Below are 27,036 nucleotides of genomic sequence, written 5' to 3' on the forward strand. Positions count from 1 at the left end.
ACTGGGGTATTGACGATATTTTAAAAGTGTATAAGCAATAAAGTACAGCAGCAGCTTTGAGGCTAGCATCAGTGCAATCCAACCAAGCACAATTCCCCACAGATTTTGTAAAAAAAAAAAAAAAAGACAAGAAAGGATCATTTGGATTGTTTATTATCACAGATGCACAACAGGTACCACTATGCAAGTGAAAGCAATACTACTGAACAAAAATAAAATAGATGAGGAATGCCAAGTCTGTGGAAAAGAATAACATTCAATAACTTCAAAACATTTTTCTTATTCAGTATTTCAAAACAAAGCTCTACACCACTGTCAGATACACATGGTAGAAAGAAGCAAAGCACTGTGGATTATTAATTTTTCCTTAGCAAAAGTACCAGAACACAAGTTTAACGTGAAAGTAAACCATCTACGTCAGACACATGCCATAGCATTCATCTTTTCACTCCACTTCTATTCTAGATTGATTAAGAATGCAGCTAAGAAGTACCAATTATCTGGGGCTGTGAAGTTAAAAACCAAAAAACTGACTTATGGGGGGGGGTTAGTAAGCCGGTCGATATAGCTGATCCAAAAATTCAGTTTCAGAGAAATTGATGCGATTTAATCAGTCAAAAGCTGGAGGACCCGAGTGTAAACTTTGATGACCTTCTTTGTTTAAATTAATAAAACTCCACCTTCAATCTGGCAAAATATACTTAAAACATTGTAGATTGAGAAGCCAGTACAACTGCAACAAAAACAACTTTAAGGAGCTCTAAATCTTTTGTGAAAACACCAAAAAACAAAAAAAACAAAGCAGGCGCTGCTGCAAAAACAAGAACCCAGCTTATTATTTATTCCCTGAAAACACAAGAAAAGCGCTTGAAATGAACAACTTGGATTCAGACTGCTACAGCACAGGGTTTACTGTTTTTAATAGGTATACGCCTGGAGTACATATGAATAAACCAATGTGGGGGTGGGGGTGGCAGATGTAATGAGCTACTCATCATCCGAAGAGTCCCTGTCAAAGTTGTAGGCCATGAAGAAAACATCGGGTCTAGGTGGGACGAGGGCATGGCCTGGTTTCACAATCTCAAAGCCCAGGAAACTGAAGGTACGCACCAGTTTAGCTGAAAGAATGACAGAATGGTTATAGACACCAAGACCTGTAAGCCAATTTTGGTATACTATGATAAAAAATTTAATCAAATTGAAATGTTTTGGTAAGAACTAGAATGTCAGCACATACCACGATCATCTCTGTTCTTGTAAAAGCATACAAACACACTAGCAACTTTCAGATGTTCTTCAGCAAACTCCAGGAGAGAAACGAAACTGAAACAGAAAACAAAGCAGTTTTAAAATGCGAGAACAAAACAAGCACGGCCAAAATAAAATGTATAAACACGAACAGAGCCAAAAACTCTTGAGGCCCTGGAGGGCTTTTTTTTTTTGTTGGGTGCCATGGTTCAATTACCTTGTTAACCTCTAAAAACATTAATTCATTGAACTCTGTGACTTATTGCCCTCAAAGTCCTTTTATGGTTACAGTTCGGCTGCTCTCACCTCTCCTTGCTGCCTTCAGGAAGAGGGTCAAGAGGAATCTCCACGTAGAGTGCACTACTCTGGAGGACAGCATCCCATTGTATTGTCTTGGTAACTGTAGGACGACTTTTGAAATGGAGTATTCCAGGACGCCCATTCCCCGCAGGCTCTTCTGTAACTGTCAACTTACGGTCCTAAAATCCAAATGAAACAGAAATAGTAAAAAAGCTGAAAGAAATTGCAGTAAAAAAAAAAAAGTAAAAATAAGATTGCTAAAAAATAACTTGACAATTCTTCAGCCATCTTGCTTTGTTTAACTGAGAACCTAGCTTAGCTTTAACACAGACTTACTGTATAGAGCGGCCGAGCTGAAGGAGCGTGATCCCGCGTGCCATTCCCTCGCCCACCTGGGATCTTCAGGGGTGGGAGAGGGGCATCAGGAGCACCACAGAGGCCCTGGGCCGCGGGTACTACTACAGTGCAGGGACAGACTGGGGGTAAAAGATAAGAATCTGTATTTAAACACGTTTTTTCAGAACCTACCCAGGCACCAGTAGAGGGACAGAAGACCACAAGTAATTTCAGCTTCAGAGGGAAAAAAACCCCAAAATATTTTAAATTAATAAGTCATTGTTAATAGGTGATCTTTCACAGTAGTACATCCCATAATTTTTAAATATATTAAACTATAAAAATCCCACCACAGACTTTTATATAACAGAAGGAACGATCATCTGTAACTGCGTAATCAGCCACCGTCTGGCTTGCTACTGGTAAAAGTCAATTACACAATGACCTACGAGGCTGAGCTGTCAGACAAGGTCAAACCAAACGTGATCAATTGTGCTGATTCGTTTTAGGCGAGCAGAAGTTTTTTTCCCACCGCGACGACCTTAAAATGTTAAGGGCCTTTTCTTTAGCACGCCTTGACAGATGAACAGGCCTGAATCTACCGTCAAAAACTTCCTATTTAAATGGTGGGCATGTTACCGCACTAACCGAAGATCTCCAACTCAGTTAACACATGCGGCTAATAACGTGTCACTTTGGAAGTCTATTTTGCATTTTGAAATTTCGTTAAGCATCCAAACAAAACGATTGTTTATGCTATCCACTTAACATGCTAGCCTAGTTAAATACATCGAAGCTAACTTCGCAGCTAACGCGGCTTAAGTTGAATAACAGGCCACAAAACCATATTTGGACTTTAGACTTCGAGATGGCAGTTCAGTTATAACCCAGCGTTCAAGTAAGGCGGCATAAAGAGATTGGTATAAAGTATTGTCGACAGAAACAACGGTTAAACCCATTTAAACATAGTTTACTTCCGCTTTTTGTGCTAGCTAGCTGAGGTAGCTTAGCCACCCATCCCCCACACCAATGATAGCACGTAGGCAAGTGAGGGTCTTGTCGTTTAACTTACTTCTCAATCATGTCACAGATACCACTTTGTAAATTCTCCATGGTGCTGAGTGTCTGCTGTTTTCCTTCTTTCTCGCGAGCAAAGCAATGACTGTTTAGGATCCGCTGGAGGTTGGATTTTACCATCCGGCCTCGGAAAGAGACACGAAACCCTGACTGCTCTCTGCTGGTAGTGAACGAGGAAGGCTGAGGGCAGCTTTAAAACAGGGGGAGGGAGGGGGGGGGTTTGCATAAACATGACGCAACACAACTTCCTTTATATAAAAAAATAGATGTATTTATCACAAATACAAGTCTTTTCAAACGATGTTTTGGTTGCTGGTCAAAATATAAAATGCTAAAAAAATATTTTTCATTCTTCTACATGGTTTTAACTAAAATGAAAGTAAGTTTTGACTCATGACAGCTTCTGCATTTCACAAAAATCTATAACAAGTATGTCAACATTTACTTCACTGAAGTTATCTTTTAATTATTTAACTTAATGTAATTCAACACATTTCCAAACTTAATATTTACTTTATAACTATAAAAAAACACATTTGAAATTAATGTATTTTGTTTGCGTTTGCTTTCTTATTTATGTCCACTAAGTGGCGACAAAAAGTAATAATTATTTATCCACCAATGTCGACAATATTTCCATAGCCACAAGCATTGAGAACTTCATATCAATGGCTGTTTTAGCGTCAAGAAAAAAAAACACCTACGCCTAAGGATACATTTGTTTTTTGATGTTTTCTAAAAAAGTACAAATATTGCTTTTACCACGAGACTTTTAGGCTACTGATTTAATAGTGAAGTTAATTTTTTTTTATTTGTACTTTTTAAAAAAAAACTTTTTTTTAATAATTTGAATTTATATTTATGGCTAATTATTTTTGTTGGCAAAAAACAAAGCGAATAGCAAACAGATCTTGATGTTATTTAAGAAAATAGGATATTATTCCGCTTTTTCTCTGGTTTATTTGAATTTTCTTTTACACATGCTGTATTTATTCATGGGGGGGGGGTGTAAGCTTTTGCATTTAGCGCTTTCCCTCCTCCCTTCCTCCGCGCTACGTTTGTCCCTCGCAACGATCCGTAGTCAGTCTTGAGGAAGACGCGACGCCTCAGCCAGTCGGGTCTCGCCGCCTGCCGATGTACTCCTGCCTCAGTAAAAATGGAGAGCGACACCGCTGTGCGCAGAATCAAACCACTCGGGACTCGTTACGCTGCTCACGATAACAGCGAAATTCAGGACTGCTGCGAGGACAACGGCTACAGGAGTGACCCGAAGAGGAAGCCCGAAGTGAGCCTGTACCTGCTGCGGGAAGGACTGACAGCTTGCCTGGTCTCTGGGTTTATTTTGGGGCTGTGGGGACTCGTTCATTTGTCATTGCAGCAGCTTGTCATCGGCAAATCGACTGGAGAATTCAACGCGGCGAGAGCCAGGTAAAGTTTATTTATTATTATTATTATTATTAGTTTGAGGTTCACGATGTCCAAAGCGCCTAAGCTAACCTTAGTTTGCTGAAAGACCTGCTGTAGGAGCCACTACTACTGTTGGGTGTTTTCTTCCGGTATACCTCCACCTTCATCACTATAGGCAACCGCAACACCTGAATGAAGGTCACAGCAACATACATGTTTGAACTGTTCTCCAACTAATATATGTCACATGGTCCCAAGGTGATGCAGTAAAAACACAATGTGAAACGTAAACATGCATCACGAAACTTGAAAAGTAAGTGGGAAGATCACACAGAATCTACAACAAAATAAAAGCCTCACTCTTTATCATTTAAATTATATATTCGAAAACAACATGAACTTAATGCTCTTGATGATTAAAGTTTTTTTTTAAATAAATATTGAACAATTTTTGGGTGCTTAACATATTCAGTCAGTCTGATTTAATCAACTTAGCAGAAAATTATGTGCAGAGGCTGCAAAGTGTCTGAAAGTGGTGCAGTTTTGCAGCATGTTCGGGGATGCAGGGATTATTGCGCTGAATCTGAGGTCAGCAGGGCTGCGGTTGAGCTCTCAAAGTGCTGGGCAGCAGGATTTGCTGTCATTTGACTGGTTGCTGCATAAACGACTGCTTCACGGGAACTGATTAGGGCTCTGAGCTTCTGTGATCACGGCTGCAAATCCAGGTTTTAAATTCTGCGCAGGAATCTTTTTTTTTAAATGCCAACCGAACAAATGCAAATAGAAAAGAGCAGTTCAGGCTAATATTGCATCCTGGTTGATGCAATTTGATGTCTTATTACAGTCATTCCAAAAAGCAGGTTTTGTATCTGTGCATGATTTTCTTTTTACCTAGACCAAACGGGTGTCTTTCTCACCTGATTTCCTTATCTTGAGGAAATGGTCCAATGTGTGAAAGATAGTCAGGGTCATAAAGAATTATACCTGCCTTATAATTTAACTGTACCAGTCCATGTTTGTTTTGTGTCATTTGTCTGTTTATTTTACATAGAATGTCTGTAGTCTAATGTGTTTCAATTATTTTCTCCACTGACAGTTTTGTTTGATGTAAGTAACATATTTTAGGGTATAAAAGTCCTATTTGATCTTTTAATTTGATATTTTCAGGATACAACATGTTAATTACCAAACAATTTCCAAATAAAAATAAACATAAATCTGAAATTCTGATTATTTGTTTACTTTTATTTTAGCCCTGGTTGATAAAGTAAAGGCTGCAAATCTACTATGTACTGTTTGAATTTTGGCCTTTTTGACCTGCTACCATCCATGTTATCACTGCAACATACAGGCGTGAATGTGCCATGCCAGCACAAATTAGCAAAATAAAAATAAAATTAAATGAAGAAGAACCATGCCATTAAGATAGAACAATCTGACCTATCGTTTCACCTCAGAGAAAGATGTCACACGTTTGTGGGGCCTTGAGATGAGCACCATCATGTTTTTTGCTGTTGACTAAAATAACAAAGTGGTTTTTAAGGGTGCGAGCAGTGGCAATACTAACAGCTACTTCACACTACAATATTGTTATGAATGCCAGACGCAGTAGATAAGTCAGGATAGACTAAACTCCCTCCAGCTGCTTTGGGCTTCATGGGAATACCATTCTTCAGATGTTAGATAATAGATTATTAGAGAATAACAGAACAGAGGTAAAAAGATAGTTTTAGATCACCGATCACCAGCTAAGACCTGTGAAAAATCTCCTCATACTAGAGCTACCCCCCCCCCCCATCACCACCAACAAACAACTAAACCCAGCTAAAGCAATAATACAAAAAAAACCTAACAAACTTTGCAAAGCTCCATAGTAGGATCCAGTCTGACCTGTTAGTAAGAATTGAGCCAGTTTAGAAAATAAAAGATAAAGATTAAGGCAACAAACAGCCAGACATCCTTACGTTCCCCAACATCTCCATCTTTTTATGTTTGTAGGGACTTTAAGGTTTGACCAGATGCTGAGGCAGGTCCAGTGTTTGTAACAGTAAATACAATACTCTTTAGCCAACAAAGACCTTTATGTTTATTCTGGAGCATAAAAAAAATACGCCCACCTTCTTTGTCCACAAACCACTACAAATCCCTGGAAAAGGGTTGCTGGAGCCTATCCCAGCGACTGTTTGGCGAAGGCAGGGTACACCCTCAACAGGTTGCCACTGTGCACAATCACACACTCGCATTTACACCAAAGGGCCATTGAGAATTACCGAAAATAACCCACGCATGCACTGGAAGAACATGCAATCTACACACAGGAAGGGATTTGAAGCAGGGCAACAGCAACTTTTTCAATCAAAATATAACCATAACATGTCGTTTCACCACCTCCCAGCATCCTTTCCCTTTTTTCCCTGCAAAAACTCTCAGTAGCCAACCACACTGTCAGCCATTTTGCTGATTGCCTGCATTCAGCTCCTCCCTTTAATACCGAGCTCCCTTTGCAAAGATCAAGCTAACTTTGCCACAAACCTCTGCCATGAATCTCCCCGGGTGGATTTTAAGCCCTCCATCTTTGCTCCTCTGTTTGCCCAGGGAACTATGAGCTCTATTGTGTTCTGACTCAACACCACATCTTCACCACAAGCCCTTTCCATCCTGCTTTTCAAAGGTTTCTTCTCTTTTTAAAGCTGCCTGATCAATCTCCCACTGCAGCACTCTAAATTAAAAGGAAATGTTGGCTCCCTGTACACATGAGGTTATACTAAAGACTTGGAAAAGTGAAATATAACCAAACGTTTCATCTTAGTTGTTGTGTAAGCACCCTGATGTGCCGCTAAATCTTCCTGAAGCCACCAAGCCTTAAGGTTGGTTTGCAACAACCGTTGGGCAACGGTGGCTTAGGAGTGAGATATGTGAACGTCTAGACTGGAGAATCAGTCAGACAGGTTTTAAGATCAGCTATTTAATTCTGTTTACCCCCCGCAAACTCCACCGGATGCCCTTGAGCAAGGCTTCCAGGTTTGAATGTGTGACTATTTTCTTGAAAAAGACAGACCAGTAGGTCTCTTCTGTTTCTGTAAAGTAAAAAAAAATAATGAAACCGACTCAAACACAATGTAAACATATCTTAGGTGTTTGTTCATAACAAAAAAAAAGGAGAGTATTTTCTGCAAAGGCAGCATGTCATCTTTCCCTTTTGTTTGTTATACTGTATTTCCTGCAGAGTTCACTGTCAGCGCTTTTGATTCCTCTCTGTACAACGCAGGCAGCACTTGGAGCAGATCACCAGCGTCGGGCCTCGACCCGTGGGCAGCCAGGAGAATGAGGTCCTGACAGTGGCTTACTTGTTAGAGCAGATAGAGAGCATCAGAGCCAAGACCGCAGCTGGCCCTCACCAGCTCACGGTGGACGTGCAGCATCCCACCGGCTCTTTCTCCATCGACTTTCTCGGAGGTTTCACCAGCTTCTACGACCACGTCACCAACATTGCCGTCAGGCTGGAGCCCAAGGGCGGCAGTCAGCATCTCATGCTTGCCAACTGCCACTTTGACACCGTGGCAAATAGTCCAGGTTGGAAAAATATAACTATTTGCTTTAATAATTAACTTTTTTTTTATTATCTCAACTATAAGAAATCACGAGTAGTTGAACAAAGTTAAATGTAAACATAGGAAATTGAGTTTGGAGCTACATAAAATGCCTCTGGGTTGTGGATGGATGCATGAATAGTTTTATAGATATGCAATTCCTGACTTTCTGTAATCCTTCAAGGTTATTCTATCATCACCATGGTCAATTTAAATGTCAGATCAGAAGAAAAACAGTATGAAAAACAACAAATTTTTATAAGCTAGTGGTTATATAAACATAACAATGATTAAAATGTTTCTGTTTATATATCATTTTTATTCTGGTCATCAATTTAGAACCACGTTAGGCAGTAACTGACTCATTCCCTTTTTTTATGCCCTTGTAGAGAAACTGAAGCTTTAAATTCCAGAAAATGTGTGTTGTTTTTTTCACGTCCGTGCGTCTGCTGGAAGCTTTGTTTTTCCATATCAAATGCACATGCTCACACAGAGCCTCGCTGGAGGGAGGAAATTGATCCAATAGGTGTGGACCAGGAAGGTGCACACGCTGCCTTTAAACACACTGGAATTTCAAACATTTTGGCCTTTAAAAAAACTGGGAAAAAAATCACTCAAAATGTAGGGGGCACAAAGACAGTAAGTTCTTTGTTATGTGTGGTAATGGGGGAAAAAAATCTTTCGTGCTTTTTTTTTGTAGGTTTTTAGTGAAAGACTGAACTGGAAAAAAAAGAAACAACACCAAAGTTCAGACACTTTTCTAAAACAAGGGTCATCAGTGTTTTCCATCAGAACCTTCTGACTCAGGAACTTAGGATTTCTTAGGATTTCTTTGGCCATTAGTGGCAGGGACCAGAAAGCCAAAGCACATGATGTCTCTGATCTTTAGCTCTCATTTTTTTTCATTTCTGCCTTTTATTTTTACTTCCTTCTGCTTCTTACCTCATGCCTGTGTAATCTTTGCGTATCACATGGGTTTGTTCATATGCCCTTTTCCCCTTTTGTCCCATTTCCCCTCCACTCCCACCACACCACAAGCAGCAGGAGCTGTGGCTTTTTAATTTGTTTTTTATTTTTTATTTTTTAACTTGTTGCAGTTTTCTTGTGGTTCTTGAGATGATACTAAGGATTTGATTTGTGTAAAAGTGCTAAGAGCGCACAAATTCTTGTCACTTAATGCAAATGTGCAAGGTGACAGGGAGTGCATTGTTGGTATTCCCGTCACCCACGCTCTGCTCTCTTTGTCTTAGGTGCCAGTGACGATGCAGTAAGCTGTGCTGTTATGTTGGAAGTCCTTCATTCTCTGGCCAATCAGTCCACTGCTTTTCAACACGGTGTAATCTTCCTGTTTAATGGAGCAGAGGAAAATATACTCCAGGTATAATCATGATTACTTTGGCAAAAAAAAAAAAAACACTTCGTACATATCTTAAGTTCTGTCTTTTATTTCAGGCCAGTCACGGCTTCATTACCCAGCATCCCTGGGCTAAGAATGTCCGAGCCTTCATTAACTTGGAAGCTGCTGGCGTTGGGGGCAAAGAAGTCGTTTTTCAGACAGGTGCTGTATCTAACATCTGGAACCAAGTCTGATGTGTTTTTCTGGCTTCAGTCCAGTTTGAGCTGTTTGTTTTGCTGATGTATGGAGGTGTGTCCTTGTGTTTATGCTGGGAAGCTTGTAGGAGCTTTGCTTAAAGACCTACTACAGTAAAAAACGCTTTCTTTTACTGTACAGTACTTACAGTGTACTTAAGTGGTATTTACATGGAACTTATTAAATGGAATTTACTGGGTACTTACAGGGTGTTTACATGGTACTTTTTATGGGATTTACTGGGTACTATCATGGTACTTTTTTGTGTCTACTCGGTACTTACATGGTACATACTGTGTATTTATGTGGTACTATTTGATCCATACTTATGTGGTACATACTGGATATTTATAATATATTTACTGGGTATTTACATGTTGTGCAAAGGTGTCTTTTGTGGTACTTACCACATGTCAGAACAAGGTAAGTACAAATAAAGTACCTTGAATTTAAGTCTGCACTCATTGTATGTTTCACGGTGTTTACCATGAATTTACCACAGATACTACACCATAAGTACAATGAAACTGGACTGTAAAAGAAAGTCAGCCCTATTTCCACTCAACTACAAGGTACTTTCAGTAGTAAACGCTGGGTATGTTCACGTATTACCTTCCTGTACAGTGTACATACACTCTTGGTCTTCTGACCTTACCAAATGAGACAATGCTAACTTGTTGGTAAAGGTGAAGTGACTGCATTGTAAAAATATATTTTGAAACGCTTTATAATAAGAGTCCTTGATAAACTATTTATAAGACATTAACAAGCACTAGTAATGTTTTAGTGAGCTGCTTATAAGTACATTAATTAGCATTTGTAAATGTTTTACAACTGACTTACTAGTTTAAATAAGCTGTTTATAAATACATTAACACATTCCCTAATATGGCTGCACGGTGGCGCAGTGGTTAGCGCTCTTGCCTCACAGCAAGAAGGCCCCTGGTTCAAGTCCCGGCTGGGGGACCTGAAAAATACATCAATTGGGGACCTTTCTGTGTGGAGTTTGCATGTTCTCCCTGTGCATGTGTGGGTTTTCTCCGGGATCTCCGGCTTCCTCCCACTGTCCAAAAACATGCTTCATAGGTGAATTGGCAACTCTAAATTGTCCATAGGTGTGAGTGTGAGAGTGCATGGGTGTGTGATTGTGGACGTTCTACTCTGCGACAGACTGGCGACCTGTCCAGGGCATCCCCTGCCTACGCCCGAGTAGCCGGGATAGGCTCCGGCAGCCCCGTGACCCCGAAAGGGACAAAGCAGTACAGAAAAAGGATGGATGGCATTCCCTAATAAACTACTTATAAGACATTAACAAGCATGAGTAATGATGTATTAACCCTTGTGCTATCCTATGACCAAGGGTTAAGCTCCTTATAAAGACATTTATTAGCATTTGTTAATCCTATTCACAAGCTATTTATAAATTGCTTGTATGGGATTAATAAATATATTAACAGTGTTCTTAATAACAGTTTATTGAGTGTTTTGCAGCCCCCCAATATAAAGTGTGACCAAATAGGGGGTGATCTTTACAAGCCATTTATAAATTGCTTACAGAATTTACCCAGCTAAAAGTTTTATTCGAAATAGATTTAGATTAAACATTGATAAACTCTGTAGTTTTTGCTGCAATTCCCCTGAAAAAGTCATCCATCTCTTCTGGTATTGTCCTAAGCTACAGTGTTTTGGCATCAGATGTATGATTTCATTAATGTTTAAATTGATTCTTGTTTTGTTTTATTCTGGAAAGATGTATTTTATCAAATTTACAAAAGGACTCTGGGTAACTTTTAAATCTCTTGCTCATTTTGGCCAAATTTCACATTCATAAATGTAAATTCTCTGGTCGAAAACCCTATTTCATCGTATTCTTTTCTGAGTTAAAATATTAACAGTATTCGTAATTCTGAGAAGCAAAAAGCAATCAAAACCTTGTTTGCCTTGTTCAACATTTTCTCGTAGAGTTTAACCCCCTGGCGTATTTCTATTTCTATTATTGTTTTTTTTATACATACGTGTATGTGATATTTGCAATTATGTTCTTATTGCATACCTAAAAGGGAATCCTAGTAAAATGGCATAATGTGCAATAAAGTTTATTAAAAAATTATAAATTGCTTGTATGGGATTAATAAATATATTAACAGTTCCCATGTCAAGGTGGACTTACATTTCCAACTGATATGACTCAACCTAAAGACTACACCACCTGGATGAACAAGAACCTTCATTGACAGTTTGAGTGTTTTACTCTTCCTAAACTGTGGGCTGTTTTGTTTTTGCCACAAAGAACCACAAAGTACAGAATATGAACAATGACCTGTTTAACACTAACCAAAGCCACAAACGTATAACAACTCTTCAACAAATCACATTACCAATGTGAAAGAAGAGACACAGAATGTGCCTTAGTGCCTTAAAACATTTCAAACAAAACAAACAAAAAAAAAACTTCAAAATGTTTGCACTCAGAATCTGCCCTTTCTAAGGGGCAGTAACTGTCCACAAGCAATTTATAAATGGCTTGTAAAGATCCCCCTCTATTTTGTCGCACTTTAGATTGGGGGGCTGAAAAAAACTCAATAAACTGTTATTAAGAACACTGTTAATATATTTATTAATCCCATACAAACCATTTATAAATTGCTTGTGAATCGGATTAACAAGTGCTAATAAATGTCTTTATAAGCAGCTTAATACTTCATTACTCATGCTTGTTAATGTCTTATAAGTAGTTTATTAGGGACTTTGTTAATATTTATAAACATCTTATTTAAACTTAAAACTTAAAGTCAGTTGTAAGACTTGTACAAATGATAATTAATGTACTTGGAAGCAGCTTACTAAAACATTACTAGTGCTTGTTAATGTCTTATAAATAGTTTATTAAGGACTCTTCTTGTAACATGTGGCAAATTTAAAGAGAAACAAGACAGCAGTGAAAACAACAATCTTTAATATGATACACTTCTGCAGCATGCAAAGTGTCATCATTTGTTTTAAGTTCTCAACACAACAGTAAAAAGGAGTATTCCAAAGAACAGAATTTCTTTCACATTATTTATCTTTGCTTCCAGAGTTTTGTGTTGTTCCAGGAATGATTTGCACTCCTTTGCATTGCTCATGAGTTTGTCACCCACCTTGAAAACAGATCCTCACCTTTTCCAGCCAATGTCATTTCTGCAATAGTTGCAGTCAAATCTATTGTATTTTTGTCTATATTACACTAGCGACATGTGAGGGTCGTGCTTTTTGTCCGTCGAAATGCCTTCAGCAGAGTTTGGTATTGGTGCAGGACTTCTTCAGGGTTTGTAACTACAAGAATAATCACAATACAAGCTCAAATGAACATAAAAAGCATAATGACTTTGATAAAGTACAAAGTATATTTTAGCTATTTAATCATTTCTGTAATGAGTTTGATAAATCTCTGTGAATTCTTTATTGCTTTTACTGCAATGCTTGAAATCAATCAATTATCCTTATTTATAAACATTATAGATTATTCACAACTTAACATTTTCTGTTTCTTTTTTTAACTATTGTTCCAAACATGTACTTGTTTTAATATAATGTCGGGAAAAGATGTAAAACAACACGGCTAAATATATACTTTTACTTCTGAATACACCATGAGTGCAGACTTAAATTCAAGGTACTTTATTTGCACTTACCTTGTTCTTACATGTGGTAAGTACCACAAAAGACAACTTTGCAATATATGTAAATACCCAGTAAATATATTATAAATACACCACATAAGTATGAATCAAATAGTACCACATAAATACACAGTAAGTACCATGTAAGTACAGAGTACACACAAAAAGTACCATGTAAGTACCCAGTAAGTCCCATAAAAAGTACCGTGTAAATACCCTGTAAGTACCCAGTAGTTACACAATAAGTTCCATGTAAATACAACTTAAGTACACTGTAAGTACTGTACTGTACAAGAAAGCGTTACCAAAAAATTGTGTTTCTTAATGTCTTCTTGTAGCATTTTTCTGAGGACGGAAGACTTGTATTAAAAAAAAAAAGACCCTTAAAACTGCATTTCTGAGTATTTCTTCTTTCAAATCGTGGTGAATCAGGAGCAGACACAAAAATGCAGTTGGAAAAGGCTTGTAGCAGTGATGTAGATGCTACAGGCCCCAGGCTCCCTGCTCTGCTCCATTACGACACATCAACTTGCAGACAAATAGATCCATGTACGTCTTTGTTTTCCTCTTCCAAGCGGGAATCTGGCCCAAAACTGTACGGCTGGATAGCTCTAATATTGCTCGCCATTTTTGTTCCACTGGTAGTGTTAGGTTGGGATTGTGTGGGGCTGTAAGCCTGCGGGAGAGGGGGCAAACAAAGGGATGATGGTAAAACAACACCGGTTTCTTTTTTAATTTTGGCTAAAAACTGCATAATCAAAAGACCACTGGGAAACCTTTTAAAATATATCAATATTGGAAAAAAAAATCGAAAGGATGATAAATAAAATTTGGGTCAAAACAAAAGTGTCTAAAATGTTTACAATAAATAATCAGAGTTACGTAAAATCATCATTTAGCAAAAACAGTGTTGAGTGATTGCAGTTTCAAACCCAAATGAGTAGACTTTATTAGCACTTTTTCTTTCATGTACATGTGTTTGAAAAAAGAAAATGGTGTTCCCGTCCTCTATCTTAAAGGTCCAGAGAACCCGTGGTTGGTCCAAGCCTACGTCCATGCAGCCAAACACCCCTTTGCCTCAGTGGTTGGACAGGAGGTCTTTCAGAGTGGCATCATTCCTTCTGACACTGACTTCAGAATATATAGAGACTTCGGTAACATACCAGGTAGAAACAGCTTTATTTTAAAAGATTCTGCAGATTGCAATCAAGAACACAGAGCTGCAATTTAGCCTTTTTTTCTTTACAGGCATCGATCTGGCTTTTATTGAAAACGGCTTCATCTACCACACTAAGTACGACACTGCAGATAGGATCCTGTCAGGCTCCATACAGCGAGCTGGTATGCATTGTTTTGTGTTGCAAAAAAAACCAACAATTTTAAAATGTCGTTTCTGTCTGGGGGTGGGGGTGTACAAAAGCAGCATTTTTCTGTTGCAAAAAAAAACATGGCTGTTTTTTTCGCAGTCGCTAAGCGGTCAGCATTATCTCAAACCTCAAGATTCATATGATAAAGGCAGCCATGCAGCCACAACAGCATTAAAGCTGATTCACTCTGTGAAAGACTGTCGGAGTTATTTTCCTTGCCTGGGAGTAATCTGCCCATCAGCACTAAAAGGTCTGGGTTGTTTACGTTTGGTTCCTTTGTCTTTGAGCAACTATTGGGCATCTCTCCTCCCTTTTTCTGTCCACAGCATCCCACCATGAAAGCTATGAATTACAGTATTAGAGAAAAGGTGAGTTTTCAGGAGGAAACCGTTTTTTTAGTCTTTAAGGAACAGCTTTTTGAGGCAGATGGTAGAATAGGACGGAGGATGATACCAGTGCCCTTTTATTTTTTGGAAATTTGTGATGATTCTGACAAACAGTCCTTCCATTTAGGACTTCAATTTGTTTTATGTCCAGATCATAGTATAGCAAAGTTAGGTCTTTTATATGTTTAGATCAGCATCTATGTTTGTAATGCTTTAGAAACGGTTTTGTTTCTATTATTGTGAGCCTTCCCTTGTTAAAATGGGGAATTTTGAGTTACAGCTGCTGACAGGTTTCCTCCCTTTGGGTAACTACACAAATGAAACCACACCAAACAATGTACTAGTAACTGAAACTATTCCAGCTTTGTGAACCCTGTTGGCATATTTGATTAAAAATAGTCCAAACCCTGGAGAGCATTTGTCGTTACAAAAGAAAACACGAAAGGACTTTTTTTTTCTCTACAGCTTCTACAGAGCCCTGGACAGGACAAAATATTTTGTGTGCACAAATTAGTGTTTTAAGTGTTACCTCTTACTACTAGTTAGTTCACACAAAAAACTAATTTGTGGCCTCTAAATGCTAATTTATGAACACAAAATGCTAATTTTGTGCACAAAAAGCTAATAAAATGCTAATTTGTGCACACGTGTGGCCACAAATTTTTAATTTCAGGGAACATTTGGTTCTTTTGCATTTTTCTTGCATGTCATGTCTTATTGTTTAGGCTAACAACTCTGGCCTTTCTTTCAAAGTAATGTATTCTAAAGAAAATATAAAGATTTTTTTTCATTAGCTTTTATGCAAACTGATTGACATCAGAGATGAAGAATACCCCCAAACTCACCTATTTGACTACAATTTTTGATGATCTCCTTCTCAATTTAATTAAGGAAAAAGCAAATTTAGTTAATCTGGGTTATGTTTGGATGTTATTATGGTGCAGACGTGTCCATTACTAGGCAGGTGGGCGCATCCAAGAGTAAGCTCAATAATTTCTTTTTACCTTGTTCCACCCTATTGTGTTTTTTTTTTGTGTCATTGAGTTGGGCGGAGTAAATCCAGCCAACAGGACCGACCCATTCTTAGACCCTTCAGAATCCTATAGGTAACGTAGGAGATTATCCATCCAGTGCAAATATGTCCACGTATTTGATCAAACTACTAAATAAAAATACGCTAAAGTCACGACTGAGTTCTAATAATAGTGGTTTTGATGTACTTGTTTTATTTTTATTGAGTTATATGATGCGCCATTAGGTTGGACATGATTACATTTATGATAGACACTTCATATCCCTACCAGACATAAGTACAATAGACCTTTGTTGTGCTTGTCTGTGCTGTATGAGTGCACTGTAAACAACCAACAACAATGCTGCTTTGTGGTGCTGCTGCTGGTGGTGGTGAGGGGTCGCAAAATAAGGCCAACTATCAAGACAAACAGCCACTTCTCACAAATTCCTCAATAACCTCGTCTCACATCTGAGCTGATTTAAAAAAAAAATCTTTTCATGTGTAAAGCAGTGTTCTGTGTCAAATAGACATGCAAGTTCAGAGAAATACGAGAAAGTTTCTCTTGGTTTTGCAGATTAACGTGCTCTGTCGTAAATCTTTTCATGGATTTATTCTAGCATGTGAGTATGAAGACCTGTGCTGTACGTCGAGGTAGAGGGTAATCTTTGCAAATTAGTTTTGTGGTTGTAAAAGTGTGTTAGAGGTGTTTATGTTGTGAGTTTGTGTGACATGTTATGAATATTTCAACTTAAAATGTAGTGAGATTTGTAGTTTTGGATTTTGTTGTTGCAGACAATACTATGGTTTTACCTACAGGGGGACAAAAACAAAAAACACACTTTTATTGTTTTAGATGTCTACTTTTTGGATTTTATGAATTGATAGTGTATGGTCTATTTTGTGTGTTTACCTAAAACGCCACTTCCTGTTTCAAGGTGACAACATCCTTGCTGTCCTGAAGTACCTGCTGATGTCGGAGAAGTTGGCCGACAGCTCAGAGTATCGTCATGGCAACATGGTGTTTTTTGACGTGCTGGGGGTGGTCGTGGTAGCTTATCCCGCTCGTGTCGGCACCATCTTGAACTACGTGGTGGCCGCAGCCACCTTCCTCTATCTGGCCAAGAAGGCTTCCCTACCTGGCAACGGAGGTAGGGTTGCATTTCCTGTGGTGGATGTAAGTCAGGCTTTTTCCATCTTCTGTGTCTTTACCTCCTTTCCATTCTTCATTTTTCAGATAAGTGGAGTCTGAGTATTAAACAACAACAGTTTTATTGATCGTTTGCCTTCAATCATCATCTCTTCTCTCTGTAAGGGGGCCGCTACGTTCGGGACCTGACCTGTGCCACAGGCGTGGTGCTGCTGAGCTGGTTCGTCACGCTGGTGTCCGTGCTGATCGTGGCTCTGATTGTCACCCTCTTGGGCCGCTCCATGTTTTGGTACACGCACTTCTACGCTTCCATCTGCCTGTATGGAGCCGCAGCAACAGGAAAGATGATCCTCATCCACACGCTGGCCAAGAACCTGTATTACGGGGTGAGCAATTTTGTTTATTTTGATGGAGGTCACACAAAGACGAGCTGCAAACACAGAACGATACTGTGGAAGCCTAAAGCTAAAGAAATGTTTGTTTGATGGATAAGGAAGAATTCAGTTAGTTATTTGGCTTTTTTATTTTACTTTTCAAAACCTTCAGGATGAGTAGATTCTGTTTGTTTATTAAAATAGTCTCTAAAACATTTTTTCCTCATATCTTACTAAACAAATTAGAATAAAAAAACATATAAAAGGGTTACCCAGTTAAGGAGCGGCATGGATTTTCCTGTCTGTCTTTGCAGTGCTTTCATCATTCAGTCGTTGCTGATGAGGTTTTGTATGATTAACATTTCCTCTTTTTATTCAAATGTGTGCGTTAGAGTGAGTGTGTATGAAACCGCAGCATTAAAAAGAAGAAGAACAAACTTCCCTCTTGTGTCACTTCCCTATTTTCAATCAAAATCATTGTTGCTTTTATTAGGAAAATAAAGAAGGTGAATATGTTTTTCACGTTTTTATAATTGCTCTTTTATTTCTGCCGTTCTATCCACAAATGTTATTCCTTTTTGTAGTCTGAGAGAAGTCATGCCTCATGTTTTTAGGAGTCATATACTAGAATTTCATCTAAAATAATATTTATTAAAAGATTGAGGAATGCAGATTTTTTTAATCATAGGGTCCAATCTGGAGTGCGTTCCATTCAGAGCACCTAATAGAAATAAAATCTTTTGTTCTGCTGAGATTTCTTTTGCAGCACAGTTTGATTTGTAACTACTTCCTGATGCTGTCATGCTTTTTGTTGAATGTTCTGGTGTGTTCCCCTCAGGGTGTGCGCCTCGTGGAGCTGGGCGATCTGTTCTTTGACGTGAGCCTGCTGCTGTGGGGCTGCACCCTGGTGTGGCTCACACAGCAGGGTCTGTGTTCAGCCTATGTGCCCATGCTGATGGTGGCCTTCCCGCTGGCCACCAAGCTGCTGCTGGCCAAAGAATTCAAACACAGAGGTAACCTCCTCGACGCTGAATTGAGGCGGAGAAGCTGCATGTATGAGAAGCCCCGGAGAAAAGTGACCAATTGTTACTTTTCTGTCTCCAGGAGCCTCACTGAAATACAGTTTGTTGTACCTTTTGGGTCTGGCATTACCGTATGTCCACTTCATGTTCCTTATCTGGGTGGTGTTTGAGATTTTCACCCCCATCATGGGCCGCAGTGGGACAGAGATACCCCCCGAAGTGGTGATGGCTTCCTTAGTGACCCTGGCAACCGTCTTTCTCTCTTCCTTTTTTGTAAGCATCCAGACATCATTGATGGCTTTTTGTGAACCAGAAACGAGACAGCTCAGTGGTGCATTTCTCTGTCTGTCTCAGCTGCATTTCATCTACTTGGTCAGAAGCACAAAGTGGATCCTGGCTGGTCTGGGTTCAGTCTTCATCATCACGCTTGTGCTGGTGTCCAGCGGCCTCTTCTTTCCGTATTCAGGCAGTCCTGATGCCCCACGACCAAAAAGAGTTTTCCTGCAGGTCCAAAACTACAACAACACACACAGAAAGACTTGGATATATTTTGTGATTTAATGTTTTTCACATTTATTTTTAATTTAAAAACCATTACTTTGCACTTTTAAGTGCTTCAATCAGAAAGTTTGTTTTCTAAAAAATATACAAATAACAATAAAGAAAGCTAAACCCCAGCAACCTAAAGTGGTTTTATCCCCATGCAGCACACGACTCGAACCTTCCACAATCTCCAGGGCCAGATGGAGAGCCGCGATTCCGGTCTCTGGATTAACAGCTTTGACTTCACGGGCATGCAACACGTCATTCCCCACATCCCCGAGATCAATGACAGCTTTCGGACCCGCTGCCAGGAGGACCGGCCCTTCTGCGGTTTCCCCTGGTTCCTTCCAGTAAAGTTCCTCAGCAGGTAGACACCGCAGCAGGCGTTTGAAGTGTTACTGTTCTGATTTTGAACGGCTGTTTAAAGCTTTTTGTTTAAACCCGCCCTGCAGGAAGAACTGGTACCTTCCTGCCCCAAAGGTGTCTCCAGCTTCTCCAGTGGAGTTCAGGCTGCTGTCCAAAGAGGACACAAGCTGGGGGACGGTGAAGATGACGTTCACCGTACAAGGTTTATGCTTTTTGTCCAAATCAACATTTGAGACCTTTGAATATTTTGAATTGGGATCAAACTAATCAAACTCATTCCTTGACGTTTAGCAACAGTTCGGAAAAGCTTTAATTTAATTTGTGTTATTCTTCTTCTGTTTGCAGGACCCAGCCACATGTCTCTGTACCTGATGCCTCACAGAGGAGCCAGCCTCTCCGCCTGGTCTTTCGGGGACGGGACCCCCCAGTTTGACCTGAATGGCGAATATTTTATCTTCTATTCCCACGGCCTTAACGCCCCCACCTGGACCTTCTGGTTTGAAATACAGGTACTGCCTTCCGGTCTGTCTGAGCTCAATGGCGTCTTAAAATTTCCACAGCTTTTTCATTGAACATAGAATCTGGAAAGTTCACCGGTGACAGGTTGCAAAGAAAAAGAAGGCCTGAACTGAAAAAGGAACTGAGTTGACGAATATCAAATTAGTGGTTTCAAGAAAGCTGATGAGGGCTTAGTTTAATGAACTCTGACTGAGATCAGTCACCATAGCAACAAGTAACATTTGCCTAAAAGAGTGAAGGGCCAATTAAGAGAGAAATGTGAGCTCCTAAGGTATAAAAAAGACTTTTCATACTGGTTTGATTAAACACTTGACCTTCTCTTTTTAATGCTAAGTGGTTTATTAAGTATTTATTCATTTTGAGACAATCCAGGCCTAAAAAAAGGGGGAGCCAGTTGAAAAAAAAGAGGTTATCAGAACAGAACGGTTACTGTTCTGAGATAAAAGTGACATGGAAAAGAATGCAGAGCATTATCTTTATTATTATAACTTACAAAAGTGAAAAAAGAACAAGAAAGTTAAAACAGAAAACTTTTAAAGACACAAAGTATTTGGGATGGATGATCTGACAGATCGGATGTGGAAAAGTCCCATCTTTATGTAGATCTACATTTTACTATAGCAAATCATGCAGGTTCTAGAACAGACTTTCCGCTCGTCATCATCATAGACAGAAGATGTTGTGATGAAGATGTATGTCTATGAATGCAAACACACTTCACATTTGCTTTAACCGACCTGATGTGAATTCATCAAAAATATATTTCTCCTCCTGAACTAAAAACCACATTTAGTATCAAATCTTAAATCTGTAAAAAGCCCATCCATGATGTCAAGCCAACAACAATATAAAAATCATTTAAAAATGTGTGATAGTGACTGGATTTATATTAAAACCAGAAACTTAGAGAAAGAAAAGGCAAAGTAAACGATGACTCCTGAGGATTTATCAGTGATCATTTCATTTGAAGTTATGCCAAATGGCTTCACCTTTCACTCCGATCATCACTTTAGCATGGATTGTCTGAGTGCGTCAGCAAAATGGTTCGTCTGACAGCTTCCTGATGCTGCAGCAACTCAGTCGGATTGAAAATATCTGGCTTTTTGAAGTAGTTGGGCCTGATATTCATACTTTACTAGGAGTTTTCACGAAGCTTTGGCACTTAAATACACCACAAAACAGAAATTATACAAACAATAACTATTCTGGTAACTAAACAGAATCAGTAGCTTTTTCTGTTTTCAGGGTTTGTGGATTTATTCCAGTCCAATCTGAAAGCCTGAGTCACTGCTTTCTGCTGGACATCAGTGTGTTTCAATCCCCTCGGTTTTGGTTGTATTTTTTATTTATCCTGTTTGGTCACACATACACAAACTGCTTCTTTGTCTTTCAGCCCCCCAGAGATCCTGACCCCGATGGGCCGGAGGGTATGATCTCAGTGGCCATTTCTTCCCACTATTTCTTTGGGGAGGACAAGAGGACGGCTCAGCTGGACGAAATCCTGCGTAGATTCCCCACATGGGCGTTCCCCTCCTCCTGGGTCAGTACGTACGACATGTACCGATACTAAGGACGCCACGCCACGCTGACGCCGAGGAGAACCAAGGGCTACCGCGGTCCTCAGACATTTTCAGAGGACGATGCTGACGTGGGCCGCGCTGCCACTCTGACACATCCACTCTGTCCCAGCTTGCCTGAGAGACCTTCATCACTGTGTCAGTCAGCAGCTAACAGGAAGGCACTGAGACATGCGAGAGGTGAGCTGAGCAGTCCACCTGCACACCACATGCCTCCTTTTTATTCTACTTCAATCAGTCGTGCCTTCTCCCTCCTCACCTCCTTCTGTCTCTTCCTCCATCTGCGTTGCAGCGCTTGTGCGGCGCTCCGTCTTTTGTCTGCTCTGCAGATGTAGAAGCATCCGGATGGGCACACACAGCATGTTTGTGTTGACCTTTTGCCACTTTAAAAGTCACTTTTCCTCATATTTCTAAAAAAAAGAAAAAAATAGCTGTGTATAAAGGTGGCTGTCGGGGATGTGGCAGGAAAACTTTAATTAAACCTGTAAAAAGGCATTTTTCTGGCACCTTAGGGAGTTTTGGCTTTCATGTGCGAGAAAATCAGATCTTTTTTTTTAATCATAAAAGCTAAATTCAAGCAAAATAACAAAGTGATTCGAAGTTATTTCCTGAGTCTCAGCGGGGGGGTCTGGGAGGAGAACAAAACCGTAGCCCTTTGAGGTGACTCTTTTTGGGATCATTCTTGAAAGATAGAGTGTCCAGCAACACCAGTGCCAGATAAATTAACAATTTCAGAAAAAGTTATCAATCCTTTTATTCAGTTTTTAAAACAAAACAACGATCCAAACTATTTTAAATGTTTTCTTGTCTTATTTGTTGACATTTCAGACAAAAAGCGGATTTAAAAAAAAAGTAAATTTTGCCACTAAATAAAGTCCTCGTAAGTCAGGTTCCATATTATGAAAGAAAAAATAGCTAATTATTATAAAGGTTAGGTGATAATTTTACAGCAGAAGACTCATAGTTTTAGTTAAACACTTATTTTAATATATTAAATTTTTAATATATTAAATTTTTAGTGGGTAAAAAAGTTTTTTGGGGGACGTTTTTATTTGCAGAGATTCTCTCCCTTTGTTTTCTTCAAGAATCATAAAAAAATCAAAACAGGTTATCTTAAATGTGTTGTACATTTAATAAGAAACTTAAACCTCTGGTTAAAGTTTTGCTGTTTTTGTTAAAACATTAAACTGGACCTCCAGATGAAGTGTGAGCACATCTCTTTCCTTTAAAACATAAATTCACAAATATTCATTTCTTTTGCCTATAAAAGTTGGTACTATTCTCCCAGAGCCATATCCGAAGATGCAAACGGTTAAAATCTAAATTTGATGTAAAAAAATGTTGATCATAAAGAATAACTGGTGTTGCTGGAAAGGTCCTTCAGTGGAAACGGTTTAATTAGTAACCACACTTTTGATGTGAGTCAACATTGAAACTACCTCACCAGCGTCCAGCATCAAAGTGCAGTACTTAAAGCCCTTTTTATTGAAGGTTTGACTGTTTTTTTTTTTTAAATTGACTCTGTTAATGTATCTCTTCCCTTTTTTTTTTTTTTTAAACTCACCATGTCCACTCGGCTGTCATAGTTGTGTTGCTAATCTGTGCACTCATCTTTTTTCTTTAACAAAAATGTGAAATCTGAATGTTGAAACCCGGAAACCATACTTAACCTAACGTTTACCTGACTGCACACAGAGGCCTCGACACTCATGTGTAAAAAGAGGCCTTCAACTCTCACTTCCAAAGATAAACGAGTCGAAAAGTTTCCCATTTTTTTTAGGCATATTTGGAGGTGAGCATCTTTTGGGAATTCTTTTTATTTCCTTTGTTTTCACACATCTTTCAATTTGGAAGAAGACGGAAAAAAATGTTTAAGTGTTAATGTTGTCTCACAGTTTTCTGAAGTGGGAGATAGTGGACTGAATTTAAAATTCAAAAATGAATGAAATTCTTTCTATGGTTTCGACATGAAGCACTTATTAAAATCACAGCTGAGTCTTAACAATTTAAAGAAATAGTGTTTTAAGTGTTGAAATATGTGAAGTTTTTCAATGATGGGAGAGTGAAGTAATGATTATATAGAGGATGTAAATTTCCATGTAGATGGTTAGGATTATTTTGATCAAATATCTATTCAAAGGCAGTTTAAGGCAGATATCTCATGGTCCTTAAATTTCATCTTGAATGGCTACTGTAATTGTTTATGGGGGAAGATGTTTGGCATAAATGCTGTGAAAAAAAAAAAAATCACTTTTTTGACTAAAGCTGTTAAAACTTTATGCAAAAATAAAAGCTCCTTTTAGGAGGAAGTGAATTTAAGTGACCATTCTGCAGTAGTGACTTAACCAGAAGTGTGTTTTTGTTTTCAGCATCCGTAACAAGCTGGAAGTTCATTAATCTTAACTTTTTAATTTACTTTTTACCTCAATGTTTATTCATGCATTTCTCTGAATGTTTGATTTTTGGTCTGCTGGTAAACTAACAATACCTGTGGGTTTATTTTATTTCCTCTTCTGTCACTTTTAGTTGGAGATTAGCATTAAGATGAATTGAATTGTGTGAATGGGATCATTTCCATGATACACTTGAACAGGAATAAAAGAATAAAAGACTTAATCTTGAAACGTTGTTGGTGATTCTTGATCCTTATAGAGGGAAAAATATGTTTTTGGTGGATTTAACTGGCAGAATTTCAAAGAAAATTACATTTTTTTAAAGTAATAAATTAAACACATGCTTCATTTTCAATCAATCAACGGGATTTCTGTTTCCTAAATCCGTTTTTGAAAGGTAGTAAATTAGGATTAGGAGGCTGCAGCTCCTTGACTCTTATAAAGGACGGATGTAGCTAATTAGATTTCAGCCTTTCCTTCAAGACCTCCATAGATGCTAGAGAGACGAATGGAGACCTACGCTACACAAAATCTGAAGGCATATGCTAAAAAAAGTGAACAAGCTTTGTCATCTTTAACCCTTGTGCTATCTTAGATGACCCCAACCTTACATTGACGTGTTCTCCCTACCATGACAAAGGTGGATAAAGGTGGAAAGATTTCATGTAATCCGCGAAGATCACAAATCATTGAAGAAAAAAGGTTCAGAGCACTGTCTGGTGGGTCTAGATGACCCAACTCCCAATGTTTAAGTGCCTAGGATAGTACAAGGGTAAAAATCTTTTTTCCTCAACATTGCCCTGCAGATGGAAAGCTCACAGGAAGCTCAACTCTGGCATATTTACATTTGTTTTTCATGTTCATTAGTATGGAATTTTCCTTTTTTTTTAAATAAAGAGTTTAAATAAAAGGTTATTTGTTCTTAAAGCTTAAGGGAGAAACTCCAGAATGAAAACCAGAGCACGAGTGCATTAAAGTCTTCAGACCTCTGTCCGAAAATCTGTGAAAGCTTTTGCTGTCAAATTGTTGTGCTTGTTGAATAAAGGTTTAAGCATCAAAAATAATTTTTTTTGCAAATACTTTAAGCAAAGGTTTCTCACTTCTGAAAAAAAAAGTCATTTATTTGTTCATAACAGTAGGCTGATCTTTGCATGCATTATAATGTCGCATAAATGCAGGCAGAGAGGCAGACTTTACATTTTAAAAATAATTTATTGGATTTTATGTACACGGGGAAAAAAATGAAGTAGAAAACCAAATATGAGTAGAAAAGGCAAATGTACAAGAGAGTAGCTTTACACTGCATTGACGATGCCTGCCGAGTAAACAGGCAATACTTTAACATTGTACACATCAGGGAGGGAGCGCCATGATGCACTCCTGACTCCTCCCCCCCGCAGAGATAGATCCGCATTATTCATTTCCGTAGGAAACTGTCTTGTATGCCGTGAGCATAAGTTCAGAAGGAGGGCGAGGGTTTGTTCTCTCCGACTTAACCGTTCAGTCGAGTTTCAACAGAAGGCCTCTGGACGTTTACGTCTTTGGTTCGTCAAGTTACCGTTTTCAAGTCAAGTAAAGCTCGCCGTGGAGCGGCGTAGTGTGGCTGCAGGCTTGTTCGGAGGGGGGTGGTGGTGGTGGAGGCGGCTCCAGAATTAGTGATGCTCCCGAGACACTAAAAGACATTCAGGAACCGTTTTAGCCTAAAAGACACTCAGCCAGAAAAAAAGAAAAAGTGTTTTGGTCAGCAGTAAGAGATGAGTCGACATAAAAACATAAAGCTCGAGTAACATTTCACATGCATTTCACGATATAATACTGATGCATCAGACACACCCGTCAGCGCTTGAGAAACAAAACCAACCCCTTTTCAATGGACAAAAGCTGGGGAAGGGTCGTTGTCAGTCACAAAAACTCAAATCTGAATTCATAATTTCTAAGTTTGTCACTCAGCTATTGTGCCAATAAATAAGGAATAATACAAGGAAAATCAACGGCAGGTGATCCGACACATGAATACAAGAAAGCCACGCAGACGCTCGGCCTGTGCACTGAATGAGAAGCAGCTGTCAGAAGACAACAGATCAATTAGAACTTCAAATGTTGAGTGTGGAATAGGTCCAAAAACTCCTCCAAATGGCGTTAATGAACGTTCAGAATATGCTAAGTGACAAAAAATAAAAAGGTCTGAACTGTTTTTCCTCACATAAACTCCTGTGTCCTTTATAGTGTTGCAAAAGAATGAACAGTTTTTACAGAGAAAACCGAGAGTTGATAGGAAAAAAAAAACAGCCTTACAATATTGAAAAGGTATAAAAATATTGTAAAACCATGAGGTACTGAAGTACAAAAACACCTCTTGTGCTTGTTGGTTTCAGGCTCAGACACTCTTCTAATGAAGCTTTGTTCTACGGCAATGCTCTTTGAGATCACCTCTTTGTATTATTTGATGAAACTATAAAGTTTAGGACATAAAAGAAAAAAAATAGATCCCGGTGTTTTTATTTGCTGCTCAGCAGCTTTCAAATACCTAATGGAGAACTAAAAACCCACTAAACGAGCCCACCACCCGATCAGTGGGACAGACGGGAGGGATGCTGGGAATCCACAGGGCTTTAACTTGACAACAAAGGGCCAGAATGAAGATAATACTGAGGTGAAGGAAGGAGCTGCAAGGAAGGAGCCACACAAACACATTCACACAGTCCTGTCACATCGTTGCAGCCCTAGCGTTCAGGACAAGGTGCAGTCGTAGGTTCCCTCCTCATCTCCCTGCACCTCCGACTGCTCAGACGGACAGCCCTCTGAAGGGGCACGGTTATAACCTCCTGCCGGTTCCAGGGTGGGCAGGGCCAGCCCTAGAGGGGCTGCTCCTCCTCTGCTGTCCTCGGCCCGAGGTGCGGCGGCTCCTCCCAGCCCCTCGGGACCGCTGAGTTTGGAGCTCTGGGTGGCAGGTTGGAAAGCTTCAGGCTGCACCTGCTCAGACGTCGACTCCATCAGGTGCTGCAGCTGCGGCTGGATCAGGTTCAGAAACGGTTTGTATCCCAGACTGCAGAGGTGAGGGATTGACAGCACGCAATGCAGAGTTACTGACATAATCTGAGATTATAAATCATCCC

At 39.2% G+C, this 27,036-nt stretch overlaps 3 protein-coding genes across 6 annotated transcripts in view; 1 reads left to right on the top strand and 2 right to left on the bottom strand.

Annotated features, from left to right (window-relative positions):
* Positions 1 to 137: 137 nt before the first annotated feature.
* Positions 138 to 3,155, bottom strand: oaz1b (ornithine decarboxylase antizyme 1b). Its single transcript, XM_023961037.2, is given in 6 exon segments — positions 138 to 1,118; positions 1,238 to 1,323; positions 1,555 to 1,727; positions 1,885 to 1,971; positions 1,973 to 2,024; positions 2,957 to 3,155. Coding segments are annotated over 6 exon segments (654 nt in total). The 5' UTR covers positions 3,082 to 3,155; the 3' UTR covers positions 138 to 987.
* An 860-nt stretch (positions 3,156 to 4,015) lies between these two features.
* ermp1 (endoplasmic reticulum metallopeptidase 1) lies at positions 4,016 to 24,151 on the top strand. Its single transcript, XM_011481784.4, has 15 exons — positions 4,016 to 4,389; positions 7,637 to 7,941; positions 9,209 to 9,336; positions 9,411 to 9,516; positions 14,231 to 14,377; positions 14,460 to 14,552; positions 16,915 to 17,127; positions 17,292 to 17,512; positions 18,339 to 18,513; positions 18,605 to 18,795; positions 18,877 to 19,029; positions 19,230 to 19,432; positions 19,518 to 19,633; positions 19,777 to 19,940; positions 21,344 to 24,151. The coding sequence occupies exons 1-15, from the start codon at positions 4,118 to 4,120 to the stop codon at positions 21,518 to 21,520; spliced, it is 2,664 nt and encodes an 887-aa protein (XP_011480086.1). The 5' UTR covers positions 4,016 to 4,117; the 3' UTR covers positions 21,521 to 24,151.
* Positions 24,152 to 25,112: 961 nt separating this feature from the next.
* The window catches only part of ric1 (RIC1 homolog, RAB6A GEF complex partner 1), a 35,086-nt gene continuing 33,162 nt past the window's right edge, over positions 25,113 to 27,036 (bottom strand). For all 4 annotated transcript variants that reach the window (XM_023960513.2, XM_078956287.1, XM_023960514.2 and 1 more), the window contains exon 27: positions 25,113 to 26,966. In XM_023960513.2, coding sequence (XP_023816281.1) covers positions 26,651 to 26,966 — 316 coding nt within the window. In that variant the 3' untranslated portion in view covers positions 25,113 to 26,650. The remainder of the gene's footprint in view (positions 26,967 to 27,036) is intronic.

This window comes from Oryzias latipes, chromosome 12 (assembly GCF_053564925.1).
Source record: "Oryzias latipes strain Hd-rR chromosome 12, Olatipes_Hd-rR_3.1".
Taxonomy (NCBI): domain Eukaryota; kingdom Metazoa; phylum Chordata; class Actinopteri; order Beloniformes; family Adrianichthyidae; genus Oryzias; species Oryzias latipes.

Bases quoted from the DNA above. Each gene is read 5' to 3' on its own strand.
- ermp1 (XM_011481784.4), top strand. From the start codon at position 4,118: ATGGAGAGCGACACCGCTGTGCGCAGAATCAAACCACTCGGGACTCGT. The intron at 19,433-19,517 runs GTAGACACCGCA...CCCGCCCTGCAG, and splicing joins CCAGTAAAGTTCCTCAGCAG to GAAGAACTGGTACCTTCCTG. The intron at 19,634-19,776 runs GTTTATGCTTTT...TTCTGTTTGCAG, and splicing joins GATGACGTTCACCGTACAAG to GACCCAGCCACATGTCTCTG.